Below are 16595 nucleotides of genomic sequence, written 5' to 3' on the forward strand. Positions count from 1 at the left end.
CACACTAACAAGCTGGCCTCAGGCCATGGCTAGCCTGTCTAGCCTCTCTCTCATTCCTTCACCCCGCTGTTTGGGTGTGTTCATGTCATCTAAACTAATCAGTGCCTTTACAGCTCTCATTCTCACTCTCATCCAGAATCTTACATCCTGTCGCGTTCTTACGACATTTAATACAGACCCCGCGTTATAGCGTCTCGCTTAAATCTTATTCTCCTGCATCACTTGAAGTCCGTTTTGTAATCCTTGCCCCTGCCATTGTGTGGAGAGAAGAACTAGGCGAACTGCTCTCTGCATTTTAAAACCCAGCGCTCTCTCTTTCGCGTAATCTCCTCAAATATCAAGGTGTTGTTCACATAAGGAAAAGCTGTGATCTGATCCCCGCAACGCTTTACCTCCTAATTGTATTTACAAAAACATGACACTCAGAAGACTTAGTGTTTGACACACACTTCACTGTCACATGGAAAAAAGACCAGGGTCTAAACCCCTTTAGTCTGACAGGCAAAAGGAACGTGATCGCAATGATACACTCGCCTCATGCGCTCTTGTGATTTCAGTCACATCCCAGCCCCCTTGCGGTGCACACCCCCTCCCCCCTACACCGCCCACCCCAAACACCTCTCTGCCTGCCAAGTACGTAGGGAGGCAAGTCATCCAGGGCGAGAGAGGGCTCAGTCCCTGCTGAGAATCACAATGAGACCTTCGTTGCTGCTGTCCTTTCCAGAGCGTTGCTGCACAACAGTACAGTAACAACAACCTTCTGCCTGAAATGGACATTGTGGTCTTTTTTGTGTGTGTGTGTGTGTAACATTTTTGACCACTCGCATAAAAGGAAGGGTTTCACTTGTGTATATTTGGCAACCCACTTTCATTCTTCCTTATTCTGAGAGCAGATGTTGCCATAGAACTTCAGCTTTCTCCACTTGAATTCGTTTTCAAGTTGTATGTTAATTTGGCTACGATTTGATCGTAAAAAATTTCTTTCTTTGAAATAAACAGCTGAAGTTACTTTGATTACCTTCATCCTCACCAAAACTCAACTTCTGTTGTATCTAACCATCCAACTGGTTCAGCTGCAGCCTGATCTTGCAGGCGATCATGATATCGAGAATTGGGTTTTAAATGTCTGATTATTGACTTTTCTGCATGAAGACATAATCTTTCTTCGCCCCTCCACAGTTCACCTAAATTAAAAAAAAAAGTGGTGTGAAGCCTTGCAGTTAGTTTTGGTTTCATTTATCTATGTTGACAGATATCAGTCTGACATTTCGGCCACCAACCCACCAAGCACTACAGATGGGGCTTGAGGCATGTAAACCGCAGCTCAAAATAAATCCCATTTGAAGTTAATTCATTTGTGGTAGAAGCAGACACTGAGAGACAGGTATATCTTAAACAGGGCAAATAAAGTGAGGAAAATATGTGGTTTCCTTTTGTAATTTGGGTGAAGTGACCCTTTAAGATACATTTAGCAAAGTAACAAATTTGGTGTTGACAGTCTGATGTGACATCATGTGGGTGGAGCCCCAATTCGACCAGCGTTTTTCAGAGTGTCGCTGAGTTAAAGCATGTCGGCAGTGTGAGACCTGCTGATGGGTCATGAGCGTTGCTGTGGCGCTGCTAGCCTGTGGTACACCTCAACAATCTGTGCTGACTTGCTGCCCAGAACTCGGGCGCTCTGCAGTTTCCCATGGCTCAGACGGTGATTGAATGCCCAGTTATGTCTGTGCTGTGACACATGAAAGAGCCTCTGTGGTAAAAGTTGAAAAACACCTTCGGAGTAATAAAAAAAAAAAAGAAGAAAAAAAGCGAAAAGAAATGAGTTGTCCATAAGAAGAGAGGAAACAACAAACAAACCCAGAACTAAAAGGCAGCACTGTTGGTTGTAAACTTGTAGAGGAGTCTTTTTTGCCTGTGGGTCTTTTGATACAAAAACATCATTGTAAACTCGGGCTGACCCTCGCATGTTGTTTTGCCCTGCTGAGTTAAGATCTATGCTGCTTGAAGCTGGAAATTTCCTATGTAGATTCTGCACACGACAGAACAGTTGTTGAAAAGTAAAGAGCAACATTAAAAAACACTTACATGCTTGTATTTCATGAGTATACAATATACTTGTGATTTAAAAGCATTCTCAGACCTCCAATGCCTTTCGTGATGACACATCACATTTTCTCCCTGTCTTTTCAGCTCCCAAAGCTGACGACCACCCCAAGACTTGCAGCTCTAAGCAGTTTGTATGTAAGGACCAGGTGACCTGTATCTCCAAAGGCTGGCGCTGCGACGGAGAGAAGGACTGTCCAGATGGCTCGGACGAATCGCCAGATATCTGTAAGTATGGCTACATGAAAGCAGCTACTAAAACTGTCTCTCAGCAGGCTTGTGTCCTCGGCTCTCGTGTTCTCTCCAAGCTGTTGGTTCAGGGCAGTGAACATGATTACTGCTTTTACTCTGTTGAGATTGCTGTTTGCTAGCTTTATTTTAAAATTTTGCCACGTGATGTTATAAGACACTCGCTACCTCTAAAACGGCTTTGAAGAGACAGCAGCACAATGATCGGACAGTTTAATTTGGGGCTGAATAAGAGCGTAGGTTATGCCCTTTCTGCAAAGGACACAGGCTCACAGTGTGCGCTCTGGCTGCTCTGCTGAATTATAGCTCTAATTATGCTGCCATGTTTAGTCTGAATGTTCGGGGATGTGTCTGCTCTTGTCTCGACTCTTGTGGGATCGGCGCGGTCCCTCTTGTCCCAGCCACTCACATCTGTCAGCCTCTCCATCCTGCCGCTCCATCCATAAACTCACCCTGGTAAAAGAAAAGCCTTTCCTCTGTTTATATGCGGGCGCTAATGGTGATTTTACTGTCTGCATGTGCCACACCTTACATCTGTCATGCCATAAGCATTCTCACAATAGTCTGGCACGCAGAGACAAGAAGCTGACACCCAGCATTAAGGGGCTTGTTACTGTGGGTGAAAACACAATTAAGTATTAACACATAGGATTACTGATTTAAAATGTGTGAGATGGCCGAGGGTGATGAGAAGTATCGCTATTTTGTGGTCATAGGCACATAAGCTGTTGACTGTAGGTGTTGAAATGGAGAGAGTTAAAATTAGTTGGATTCCCCTCCCACAGATGGGTCAGATAGTTCCCCCATGCTCAGCGTTTTGGCTTTGAAATGAGCTGAACGGAGAGTTCTCTCATCTCCTTCCTCTGTCACTGTCCTATATTTATTGATTCACACAGATTTTACAGAGAGAAATTGCTGCAAACGCCGTAACTTCTCATTTAAAGGGTCGTTCAGATACTCAAATCAGTATCGGAAAAGCTTCCGATAAGGCCTAAAATATTGGATTGGCTATCGGCCAGTACTCGAGTCTAGGCACTGATCTGATACCACATAAGTTGTTTATTAGAATCAGGATCCTGCTATTTCAGGTTGTTACTGCACGAGCTGCCAAAATCCATAAGCAAGCGACTTATGTAACGTCCATAACATAACATCCATACAGGGTGAGAAGTTACAGATTTTTAAAAAAACACACTGGTACACGCAGTCGACTGATCCACAACAGTCAGGAATCTGTATAGGAAGGAAAAAATGGCATCCGAAACATGCCTATGTATTTATAAAGCGTGCAGTACTTTTTTGCAAACTGCTTCAGGAACAAAAAAACGATCAATTGTGGTTTTGTAAATAACAGCAATCACAGAACATCAGCAATTTTATGTAAGTGTGACCCACATAATTCACTCAAGCAAGCTGCAGCCATTCAATTTCTGCCCTTTTTTTTACTAAGCAATTGAACTGAGTGAATTTTCCATAGCACTTATGTAATTTGGTGACACAGACAATGGTGTGATTCATCTTCTGCGTGGAGAGATGGAGTGTGGTGTTTCAGCAGAACATCAAGATATGTTCTGCTCAATTACCCGCTTCCCATGGGCTCTAATCTGCCTGTCACTTTACCTTTAGTTAAGGCGCTTCTCTATTCATGTGAGTTTCTGAGGCAGTCATAATAAATATCTGTTACTGCAATTAATGCACTTCTTCTCTGTACGGCCTCATGTGTTGCAGTCTAACGAGCACAGTCAAAGGCGAGGCGCCTTTAAGTATCACAATGAAAGGCAGCCAGACTGTGATTTTATCCACAGTCGTTTAGTTGATCCATCCATTAAATGTGAGTAGTGTTTGGAATGGAGGGCTGCAGATAAAGCTACAGAGTGAATGGGCCTGAGCCAGCGTAGATGAGACGGGAGAGTTTGGAGGAGTGTGACTCTGAAGGTTATTTAAAATCCTGCTCTGACTCAGAGGAATGTTAGAAGTCTTTTTTCTCTTCACCCCGGCTTTTCCATTCACGGGGTGCAACGGTTTGCAGGTCATCAGCCGGGTTTTTCCCCAGAGTAAATGGGCAATCTGACCTGTATGCTGTAAACAAAGATGCTCTCAGCTGAGTGCGAATAGAAACAGTTGATATAAAGCCAGGCCAAACTTTGATCCATCTAAGAGGGGCGCTCAAATCGGGATCAACTGTGGAAGTTTTGTGTTGATGCAGTTCTTTGTTTTGAAAGCTCAAGGTGTTATCTGTTTGCAAAAGGAGTCTGACCTTCTCTTTCAAACTAAGTTTATGAAAGTCAGAGAACTCTTAAAAAAAAGTCCCTACTCTTTAGGCTTTTGTTCCAACATGCCCTCTGACCACAGTCTAGTTCTGTGCGTTAATGTTGATGGGAATTAGAGCGCTGCGTGCTGCTATAATTACGACATTATCTCCAGTTCAAGTTAATTACTAACTACAGGCTTGGTTTACAAAGAGTACTCGCAGAGATTTCGCAAGGCCAAAACATTTCATTTTCATCCTCTTTCTTCTCAACTGTTCTTTTGCTGTACATCTGTCTTGGCGCGGCATCGCCTCACAGCCTGGTTGTTGTATAAATCAGAGAATGACAGTGACAAAAGTGCATGTGTTCAACATGGAGCTTTGTTTCTTAGCCAGGTTTGTATATCATTTACAGAAGGGAACTTGTGAAAAGCGAAACTAAGAACCTGCCTGTATATTTCCATTCTCCCTGAAGCTCAAGTGTTACCATGCAAACCCCACGATGGCTGGAGCTGATTTGGCTGAATCACCAGTTTTGTTTCTGGTAAATGCCACCTGTTTTGTTTACGATGATCATGAATCCACTTGCTGTCAGAGCGGTGGGTGTTGTAAACGTGTGCTTTTGTCTGGTGCGGATCTTTGATCTACACCTCAGGTACCCATGCAGGAAGAAAGTGCGCTCCTCAGTATCACACTGTCTGGAGCTCTAATTGCCTGTCGTTCCCAAACCATTCATCTGGGCTGTAATTATGTTGAGGAGCTAAAGACAGACTTCTGCCACAGAAGTGGGGTTGTAGCGTTGCATCACATGAGGCGTTGACATGCTGTGGTTGAGGTGGCAGTGGATTCCAGGGGTCCATGTTGCGTGTTAGCATCCTTAGTATGAGGGCTTGTTTATCAGAGGGGAACTGAAGTAGAGTGATAGGGAGGTGGATGTATGGATGCATGTTTCTGAACCCGGATCTGCATGACTTGTCATCGTTAATGGATCAGTGGGGGTCTGGGCACATTGCCAGATGTTGGGCCGTCACAGCCCTCAGAGCCCCAGTGTGAACCTCCCTCTTATAGCCCCTAGTACACGCTCAGATAGCCATCAGCAGGCTGCTTGTACAGGCCCCTGTCTGCAGGTGTGACCCTGTCATCCTCTCCCAGGGACTGCACTGGCTCCCCCTCACTGCAGGGCTTCAAGTGGTTTCAGACAGGCCATTTCACCTCAATTACATACGGGCTTAGGGCTCAGGAAGTGGTTGACACGTGCCTTCAGGGCAGGGGTTTATGCTCTCTCTGTCTCAATAATGGTGCTGTGTACAGGACTGCTGTGTTTTAATGCTCTTATTAGTTGTGGTATGTTGTAAAAAGTTCTCCATGTAGCAGAGATGAAGTGGGGAGGGGTGATTGGGTTGTTCCTGATGTCAATGCATGGCTTTCCTTACAGATGTTGAGCAGACAGAGTACAGAAGTCCACATAGGATAGATGAGTTATGGTCCAAGGACATGTAGATTCATTTTCTGTTGTGTGTGTTTTGGTTTTTTTTGGAAGTAAAAGTTTTATTCATAACAGGTTAGCGAAACAAACAAAAGTAAATCTATTGAGACAAATTGCACTGTAAGGTTTTCTGTCACTCAGCACTTTTCTGCTCTGTTCTACTAGAGTCACATCAGCGAAATGCATTCTTTGTGCATATAATGATTTATCATTTGAACAGACATGACTTAAAGCTGCTGTAAGCATTATTTTCCTATTAAAAGAAAAATTTGATCGGTCTATATTCCAACGGTAATCAATGTTATAGAGTGTTTGGTCAGTAATCCATGTCTCTCTTCCCCCTGCTCATGCAGTAAAGGAGAAAATATTTTTTTTGTGGTATCCTGCCCACTTTATCCAATCAGAATAGAGATTTCAATGAAAAGGCAGTCCTGTCTGCTCGGGGAACAGGCAGAGAGCAGGATCCTCCTGTTCTGGTACCTCCGCCGACAGCAACAACAGGGAGTTTCAGCGCTCCTGGTGACAGAGTATATCATCACCAAACAAGCCAAGTGAAGGAAAACGCTTGAAGAAAAGAAAGAGGCAAGAAGAGCTGCCTTAAATCAAAGAAAGGAGTTGTACAAGTGTGGTGACGTAAGGAGGAGGGAGGAGATTGCTAACAACAAAACGGAAAGGAAGTTAGCTTAAACTATGACACCTACAGCAGCAATTTCAATGTTCTAACCATCCTGGTTCCCTTTGTTTTATGATGCTGTTGTTAAAATTTAAAGTGCCAGTGTCACAACATACATCTCATTTCACTGCTCTGTTGGAACAGTTGCTGTCAAAAACACTGACTCCCTGTCTGCATCCCAAGTCTGTCTGCAATTATGATTCTTGCGTGAACCACATTCATTGTGGTTGAGCCAGTGAATGGGAACAGATGTCTGAATAAGCCCTAGCATGTAAGCACTTTCTCCATCATGAGAAGTGCTTGCCATGAAGGAATCCCTTTCATCATCAAAAAATCCCTTATGCAACGATTGTCTGCCCCTAATTCTCCGTTAGACTTTTTCGCCCCCAATTTAGCATGAAAATGTCCACAGGAGGACTTCCAAGCAGGGGGTGAGATGCATCTCAATCATGCAAATACGCCGCCTTTCTTTTTTCCCACGCAGCGCTATCCACTTTCATTCAGGGGGGAAGAAAATGAGCTGATGACTCAAAGTGGTTAACACTTGGAAATGACAAGCCACTCCCTGTGCTCGTACTGTCAAGCTGTCATTAAAGTTGTCTCATAGGGTAAGGAAGTGTTCCTCGCATATATCGACACACACAAGTATGGGTGGGGGATCAGGCCCAAAAATAAGATCGTGATCTATTTCATCTCAATCGTTATCCATTATGTAAATTGCAATTGCTCTTTTCTCAGTTGTGAAATGCCCTGTGGGATATATTTTTTGGCACAAGCTCCTTATTTGCTATGTTCGGTAGCTATAACTGTGTTGCGTTGTGCATAGTTGGTCACCCAAGAAAGAGCTATGTAAAGCCATTTGTTCAATCAGCATAGCCATGTAGTTGACATTACTCTACTGGTTTGTTCACGCACAGCAGATGTGCCAGTCAATGACGTGATGGGAAGTTTGGAAACAGAAGTATAAAGACATCACGATCGATCCTGACTTAAATCGTCCGATTGGCCACCCCTACATACAAGTTTCCCTTGTTGATGCTAGAAAGTAATTTTGAGGAGATATACCTTGGAATGCAGTTTCATAATGAAACTGAGGGACCGTTGGCTGAAGAGGCTCAAAGTATTTAATGTAACAGTAGCCAAATGTGGGACCTGGAATCCAGACTCTTTTCATTAAACTTTATAGTTGGGCATCCGGTTAACATTTCATTTATGTAATTTCAATGGGACAATTGGCACTAACACATTGGAGGCTCCTTTGAAGATTAAGTCTGATGAAACAGTGGTGGCACCTCCCAAAACACAACCATACCACGTCCCTTGGCCCACACACACACACACACACACACACACACACTGTCCAGTGTCAGTGGATGCCGTGGCCTGGGGCCGAGCTGGTAGGGAGGTCAGATGGGGAAGATTGAGTTATCATCCCCGTGCAGCTGCCCGAGGCGTACAGGGGCCACACAACAAGGTTATCTGTCCATCTCTTGCCCTTGAGCCCCCTCTGGATGCTCGCCAACCTCGTCCTTTGTCCGGCCCATCTGACTGTCATGCCTCAGCAGCCTCTCCGAGACGACCACGAAGAGCCGGCTGCTGAGGTGGTGGGATGGGACGGAGGAGGCATGGAGCGATGGGGAGAAAAGATGATCCTACAGAAAAGCCTTTTGTATAGGAGAAAATGAGCAGATTAGCATTTAGGCTGAGGAGGAAAATGGAAATGACTTTGTAAACCTCTGATCCATTTTCTATAGAAATAGCTGTTTACAGTAAAGTGGGGAGGGGGGGTCCTTTCATAGCCTGTAATCAGTCATGTAGCTGTACTAGCAGGGGGCACCAGGCGGGGGCAGGAGGATCTGTAGTGGCAGTGGTTGACACACTGCTTCCACAGAGGAAGGAGCAAAGCCCTGTAAATCCCTCTGGTCTGTGGCCCTGAGCCCTCCTCAGCTTCACCGGCCTATCAACAGACAGAGAACACAGGGCTTTCTCACGCCACACAGGCACCACTTCGCTTTCTCTGCTGTCTCCTCCACGCCCTGTCTCCTTCTCTCCCTCTTTCTTTCACTTCCTGTGTCCCACTGTCTTCCTCTCGTCTGTCAAAGCAGGTGGAGGAGATAGACTCTTGTCAATTCTGTTCCTTCATATCTCATCTCCAGCCTTTCCTCTTGTGTAATTGCCTCGCAGTTTTTCCTGTCTTGTTGCAGATGGCGACTTGATTTGTTTTCGCTAGCTGCCTCTCTGTATGTTACTTCGGGGAAATGTTCTGCAGTGCATCTTATGCAGTGAAAGGTTGATTGTATTTGAAGCTAGAGACAATACTGTAATACTCTGTGGCAACACATTTATCAGGCCTAAATGTTTGAACAAGCAGGTACACAGTTTTAAAAGAGTATATGTTTTCCTGGAAGAATCCAGCTTGAAGTGATACTCCACCCAAGCTTTATCTTTAAAGTGTCAAACCCTCACACCCTGTGGGCTTGAAAGGTGGCTGTACAGTCTCTATGGGTTGTTAAAAACTTTAAATCTAGGCAGACCGAATCAAAGACGATTGATTACAAAGGCGTTCATGGATTTAAACAAAGTTTCTGTTAACTTTCATTTAAATTGTCCGTAGAATTTTTCGATTCTGCTCATGTACCACAACCCACTTCTCTCTGCGGTCTATCCATAAGCTCGGTGTTTTAAAAACACTTGAAGTTGTAGCTTAAAGTGGCTAAGTACACTACTTCTGGCAGAGCTTCGTAGAGGATGATATTCTGACACAGGCAATGTATCTTTTCCTCTTATGGTGGAGCGATTACTCTTACTACTTTTTTTTAAGGTCTCATGAACTTATAAACTTCCAGCTAATAACTGTAGTTGTATGTTTAATACTCCAAAGATAGATTTTGGGTAGATTCTCTCCTTGTAGTATGTTCATCTCTACAGTTGAGAGACTAGATGCAGTAAAGCACACCATATAATAAAGCAACTGTAACATATTTTTACTTGCTATGTTGGCTCCGTACTGTTAAGGTTGTTGTTATTCATATGTTAAGATTATGCAAAGCATGTTGGAAGCAAAACTAGCACATCGGGTCTCCTTCCAGTGAGAGCACTATGTGCTATACTGTAAGTCCTGTGTGCCGTGGCTGCCTCAGTAGGGTTTGGCACAGCCATGTGCTTGTTGTGAATGCTGCTGTAAAGTGTGATTCTAGAGTGGAGGGAGTCAGTCAGTGGGCAGGCCTGCCTGTCACCCTGCACAACATATTTATTCGTGCCGAGAGCAGACTTTATGGGAGTCAGTCGGGGGCTGCCATGGAACCCGAAGTGCAGGAGGAAAAGCAGGCTTTTATGCTCGGGACAAAAGATCGACAGGGGATCCAAATTTAAGGTCATTGCATAACTACGGGAACTGAGGGGTGGGGGATGGTGGGGTCCAGAGGCTGAGGTGTTGGAGGGAAGCACACACTGGGAGAGACGGCCTTCCACGTCACAGTGGTGATGCTGCCTAGTCAGAGATGAGAGTGGAACCCAGAGCCACATGCGAGGGATGATTACACTCTGTATTTGAGGAATTATTTGAAGGTGACACAAGCAGTGATGTGTTACCTAAATCCACAGTGTGCTCGGGGGGGAAATGCATAATATTGTCATTGCACAAAGTCATATTTCACTCCATAGACCACATGCTGCAGTAAGAGTTTAAGTTAAGTTCTGTATTATGACTCATAGTTTATGTTTGAATCATGAATCCCAGCACTTAATATGCAATTCATATGAGACACTAAGAGGGTGAGATCACGCTGCAGATTGGAGAAAGATTTTAACAATTAAGATCCCCGAGGACACAGGATATGCTAATATCGCTGTTATCTGATCACACAGTTTAGTGCAATAATGTAATTATCCTCACTCTACCCACTAATAGGTGTGAGGGTTGTAATTTTCCCTCTTTTTCACTGTCTGTTATCCACTGCACTGCCAAGCTTCTTACATTGTTCTCACTTAACAGTCCTATGTCTCCAAGGCTGCCAAACCCACTGAAGAGTCTATCCTATTCTGGTGAAGTGACAAGTTAAATTATTGTTAAATATTGCTCTGTAATAATTGTATCCCTCACTCCTATAGCAATTTCTATAGCAGCTGGTAGTGAAACTTTAGAGGTGAATAATACCTATTGCATTAGCCCAATTCACTCTGCCCTTTCAGTGTGGGAATCATGCGCAGGTTCTCCGCATCATCGAAAGTTTCTGATGTGGAGATCATTTCATAATCTTGTCCATGGTTTATAGAACGTTTAAGCAGAGTTACAAAGCAATTTACAAAGAGTTAAAAAAAAACAGCAAAAGTAATAGTAGCGTGGTAGGAAATGTAAGCCACAGGGTGATAGATCTTATCTGTTGGTCTCTTACAAATCCGAGCAGTTGCAAGCAAAGAGGCACGTGTGACTCAAACAAGGAAAAAATATAGACATTTTCTGTATTAAGTGTGATTTTAACAAAAGCATGTATGATTTTGTTCAGATCACTGAATTATGAGCTATGTGTCATTTTGGGAATGTTCTGATTAAAGAAAGATAAAGGATCAAAGTATGAGACCCTCTGATGGCTCTCTGAAACGGATCTTACATTTAGATTAGTTACTTTCTTACTAAAGAGTTCACTTTGAAACGAGATCATTTCAACCATCTGTTTGTCGTCATTAGTGAGCATCTATGTGCCCGAAGACGCTTATCAAAGCGGAGATGGATCACAAAAAGCTCATAGTTGGTGTAAACATGGGACTGATGATTGAAATGACGAAAAATGATTTAACTCCAGGAGCATAAGAGAATATGACAAAACTGATAATATCACACTATCACAAAAAAACAGAATAAATTCCAATGAAAATGCCACAAGTGTGAAAACGGCAGCATTTACATTGAAAAGTGCATTTCAAATGTTGTAGTTAAGGACTGCTGTTGTATTATCTTGGTTTATTCTTCGTATGCTCGAGAAATGTGTACATGCAGCATTCGGGTATGGAATAAACAAGAAGTTGATGATCTCCCCCTTTTCAAGCTGAGTATATAAAGAGGAGAGAAAAGAAAAGTTAAGTCTTTTAATGAGGAGTTGCACCTTTCCAAGCAAAAATATTTGCGAACAATAAATATGCAGTTGATACTCCCTAAAGACGAATAGAAACCCAGTTATTTCAGTTCTTGTACAGCTCAGCATCTGGAGGGGAGAGAGTTTGGATACGAATATGACATCTATACAGTCTGTACAGCCAAATGCTTCTGGGAAGTTTCCATATTCGAACTGTAACTTGTAGTTGGCTTGCCTGCAGCATCAGGGATCTTGATGTAATGTTGTTTCAGTTCAGACAAGGCTGCAGACTGATGTATTCTAGCCTTGAATCCGAGAGGAAGGTTGGAATGTGAAAAAAAGTACATAAAAACATTATACGATGATTCGCAAACCCTTTTTGACCGAGTCGAGTTTGATGCCAGTGACACAAGTGAGAAGAACCACAGCACCCCGACTTTTTGAATCAGGGTTGTACATTGTATACTGTTGTGTAACTGATACCACAGACATTTCCAGATGGTGTCAAATGCCAGATGCCAAAATCCTTAATTTGATCAACATTTGGAGATAAGGAGTGTAGGACTTCTCCTTTGTGACAACAATTTAAAGGGTAACTAATTTTCTACATTGAAGGGTGTTTACGAGTCTTGGGGAGTGCTACTTCATATGTGAAAAAAGTAGTATAAAACCTCTTGTGGCTCCAGAGGAAGCTGCAAGTAATCTGATAAAATGCCTCCAGTGATGTCACTCAGTGGCTAAATTGCATTGTGGGAAATACAGGCACCAGGTTTTTCATTGGTCTAGCATTGCACTCCTGTAACACAGTCAGTTTCATTATGGACAGTTTAAAAACAATATGATCAAATTCGACACAGCAGAACCAAAAAAATCACCTTTTTGTTTCACACATTCATCTTGCTTTTCAACACCAGGCACCTACATTACCCACAATGCAACTGAGATGCTAAGTGACATCACTGGAGGCAATTTATCAGATTACATGCAGCTTCCTTTGGAGCTACAAAAGGCTTTGTGCTGCTAAACAGCTTTTTTCACATATGCAGTAGCACTCCCCAAGACCTGTAAACACACTTTAATGGGGAGAGTTACACTTTAATTCTGGACTTTAGCAGTAAAATGAACTCTTTACTTTACTGTCATGAATTGCTTATCAGTCTTCATGGAAATAGTCCAAATAAGAATGTACAGAATCTTAGACTGTTCTAAGTCTAAGTTTTTGTGGGAAAACCAGACCTAACACATTTCATAAGGAAGAGAACATGGAGTACTCTAAAACTTCAAATCTCCCTTTGGCTCAAAATAAATAATTTGTGTTGTGGCATCGTTTTTTTCTAATACCCTGGGTTAAAACTGCAGCTTGGAAAGGCGCCTCCAGTTGTAAAAGTCAGATTGGTTGAGACAGTTTTTGGTAAGACGAAGTGGAATCACTGCAAACTGGCAGCAAGGGAAGAAGATTTGGTCCAAGACATCACCTTATTTCTTCCAAAAACCAGGAACTGCCTACACAATGTGTTACAACAAATCCATCCCGGCACCATGTAAACAAAATGGCTACATTGCCCACATGCACACCAGCAGCTACGGAGCAGTATTTAGATATTTTGTAGACTTGAATGTGCATATTGTGTGTGTGTATATGTGCAAACAAAAAAGAAAACAAACCCAGAAGAAGTTCTTCTGTATTCTTTTCCTTCAGATTTGCACAGTAATGTTCTGCTTCCAATGACAGATGATGCAGGAAATGAGTACTGCCAGTATGAGGGGAGCTTATTGTAATACACTGCCAACAACTTCCCAAAACTGGAGCAAGGAGTACAGGGTTCATCTCCATTGTCCCTCCTGCAAACTTATTTAATCCTCCATATTGTCCTTTTCTATTTAGTTTGCTGGTCTCTATTCAGCCCCTGCCAAGATATAACTGTGTTGTTGAACTCAATCAATTGTTTCCGGTTGTTGTGTATTGCTGGCAGTCTCCAGAAAATGTATTCTGCTTCTGTCTGGTTAATGTAAAGGTAGGAGTGTGTGTAGGAGAAGAGGTTGTCGTGTAGGTGTGGCGGAAAGTCGAGTTTGTGTTGCTTCAGTCTTTTGGTGGCTGCAGTGTGTTAACACCTGGTTCTTGGAGGAGTGTATCTGTCGGTCTGCTCGATCCTCAGCACACGTCTTTTCGTCAGATACGCTTACATGTATGCGTAGTTGCAGAGACACGGATTCGTGCAGCGGGTATCATTCAGACGACTTTCGCTATGGCTCGTCTTTTTGTACTCGGAGAAAACTGTTGACAAATGATAAATCCTTGGCAGGGGTTTCATTTCCTGTGTGCATGGCAGTTTATTCCTGGCACTGCAGTTTATGTAGAAATCCCCAGGTTGGCAGTTTATTGAATGTAAATCAGGCTGGCTTAGAGGCACAGGCTGCAGGAGGGCTGCTAATATGCTAGCATCCCCCAAATGGGAGAGCTGCTCTCTTTCTCCCTAAGCCACATGTATTCAAAGCTAATTCTGTGTTTGAATGTGGCACAGTTTACCACACAGGCTGCTGTGGTGGGATCATAATGGAGGTTCTTGTCACTTTTAGGTACTTGTTTTAACTCAGTTCCGTTTTATGATCTGTGTGTGGTTACTAATCTCTTGGACGGATAGAGAGGGCTCAGCGGGAATGCTTGCGGTTTTCCTTCAGGGACTGCAGACATGCAGGCAAATGTTCCCCCTCATATAAATCTTAATGCACATCCATCCTTTCATTCTTTTAATGACGTGACTCTCCTCTAAGACATGATGAAGTCATAACATGCTGAATATCATGTCAAAACAATTATATTTTTCTTCCTCAAAATCACAGATTTTTCTCAGTGGGCTCTACAATCTGTACAGCAAACAGTACAAACAGACTTAAGTCCGCAGAGTCAGGAAATAATAAGGGTCAAATGAACTTCATTTTGGCTGATTGATATTCAGACTCAACACTTTCTGTATCTCAGATTTGGCAGGAGGCGTCTGAAGCAGGTTTTCTTGCACATATTCAGATATCAAACCCTCAAAGTCTCTCCTAGCACCGTGCTCAACCCGCAGAACTCCACAGATCGTTTCCTGTGAAGGAGGTGAACTTTATTTTCTCTGCTTCTAGTGTTTTTCTAAAATGGGTCAGCAGATGTTAGAGAGAGAGAAGAGGGAGAGAGAGGAGGAGGAGGAGGAGGAAGAAGAAGAAAAACAGCTAAAGCAAACTGTTTGCTCTGCAGTGTGGGCTGATAGGAGAGATAGAGAAAAGAGTGGGAGAGAGTGAGGGGAAGAGACTGCATGTTCTGGTCTGACGCTGGTGAAAAAAGAAAAAAAAAAATCTCTGCCTTTTCTGGCCCAGATGAGATCACGTTCTGTCTTTTGCCCTTCACACCCCTTTAGATTCAATAAATCTTTGTCAGTGTTATTTTCATTATCATTACTTTTGTAATTTTCTAATTGCTTTACTTGGAAATCTGCCAAATGATCACATTTGTGAACCATTTTCATTATGATGCCATTCTGCACGCACTGAAGATGAACACAGTAACTGCATGGGTGTAGATATATCCTGGATAATATTTGAGTCTTTGTCACTGACACATTCAGGGAACATTCAGGTTCTCAACTGCTTGAAAGTCGTACTCCGGAAGAGTGTCACCACAATTTTACATATCGGTGTTTGATTTTACCTGTTGAGTTGTTTCACCACAGCAAAACTAGACTGGCTTGTAAATGGGTGACTGTTTTCAAAATTGACCTAATTTTTAAATGCAGATTGATGATACTGTCCTCCAAAGAAAAGAATTAAAAATTTTAAAGCCTACTCCTTGGTGTTATCTTCTATGATGAGAGAAAGCAAAACACTTAAATATTCATTTTAGGAGCTATAAAGTGGTGTAGGGATGACTTGTTTTTGTCGGTTTACCTGGAAGTTAACATTGCCCTGGTTCCCTCGACAAAAGGCCTATGGGATTTTTTAATTGGATTTTGGATTATTGCCCAAAAAAAGCTCTGTGGCGAACACAAGCTTATGAAGATTACACGTTTTGTTCAGCAAGATACTCTTTACAGATGAACACCACTTTTGTGATTTTTGAAGCGTAAAATTAAATCGCTAGACATAAAAAGCTAATGTTAGGCTATAAACAGACGACATTGCGGTCGCATGGCTTAAACGTCACCACAACTGAGCGTCTTACTGCACAATTACTGTACACGTGTTCTATAAATTGATCATTGTACAAGATCCAAAGTTAGAGTTTAGAGAATAGTTTTCAACTACAGTCCGCCTGTAAAGACAGACTAGTGAGTAGATGAGTCTCCGTGTTCATCATGATGACGTTAAATGTCCCTGACTGTGGTCTCATTTAGCCACTAGTGCTACATTCTCATCTGCCAGTTTCTACCAATGTGAGCATTGGCTCAAATTGTTCCTTAAACCCATCGAGGCCCTTCATATGGTAGAAGTTTACTTGAAGTGAGGGCCACCCCGCTCCTACAACCTATCAGACATGCTGGTACCCCATCAGTGAATGCTTCAGTACAGGAAACCAGGCCAAGATCCTGCATTAAAAATAAAACACCTGCTCAATACACGCAATGATTCTGTGGGCTTTTCACTTGACATAATACGTAGGAACCGTTAAAGTGATGGGGGAAAGATTAAGACTCACTGAGAGATGATCAAAAGAGTACAATCAAAGGAAGCAACCCAGTTATATTTGGAGCGAATCCTCAAAATGATCCCTCCACGCACTGTAAGGAG

General features: G+C 42.8%; 1 protein-coding gene across 3 annotated transcripts in view; it reads left to right on the plus strand.

Moving 5' to 3' along the window:
• Positions 1-16595, plus strand: part of LOC311265525 (low-density lipoprotein receptor-related protein 1-like) — an 89380-nt gene that overhangs the window by 11118 nt on the left and 61667 nt on the right. For all 3 annotated transcript variants that reach the window (XM_084367273.1, XM_084367274.1, XM_084367275.1), the window contains exon 2: positions 2191-2331. In XM_084367273.1, the coding sequence (XP_084223399.1) occupies positions 2191-2331 (141 nt within the window). The remainder of the gene's footprint in view (positions 1-2190; positions 2332-16595) is intronic.

This window comes from Pagrus pagrus, assembly GCF_965226575.1.
Source record: "Pagrus pagrus genome assembly, chromosome: 11".
NCBI classification, from domain to species: Eukaryota; Metazoa; Chordata; class Actinopteri; order Spariformes; family Sparidae; genus Pagrus; species Pagrus pagrus.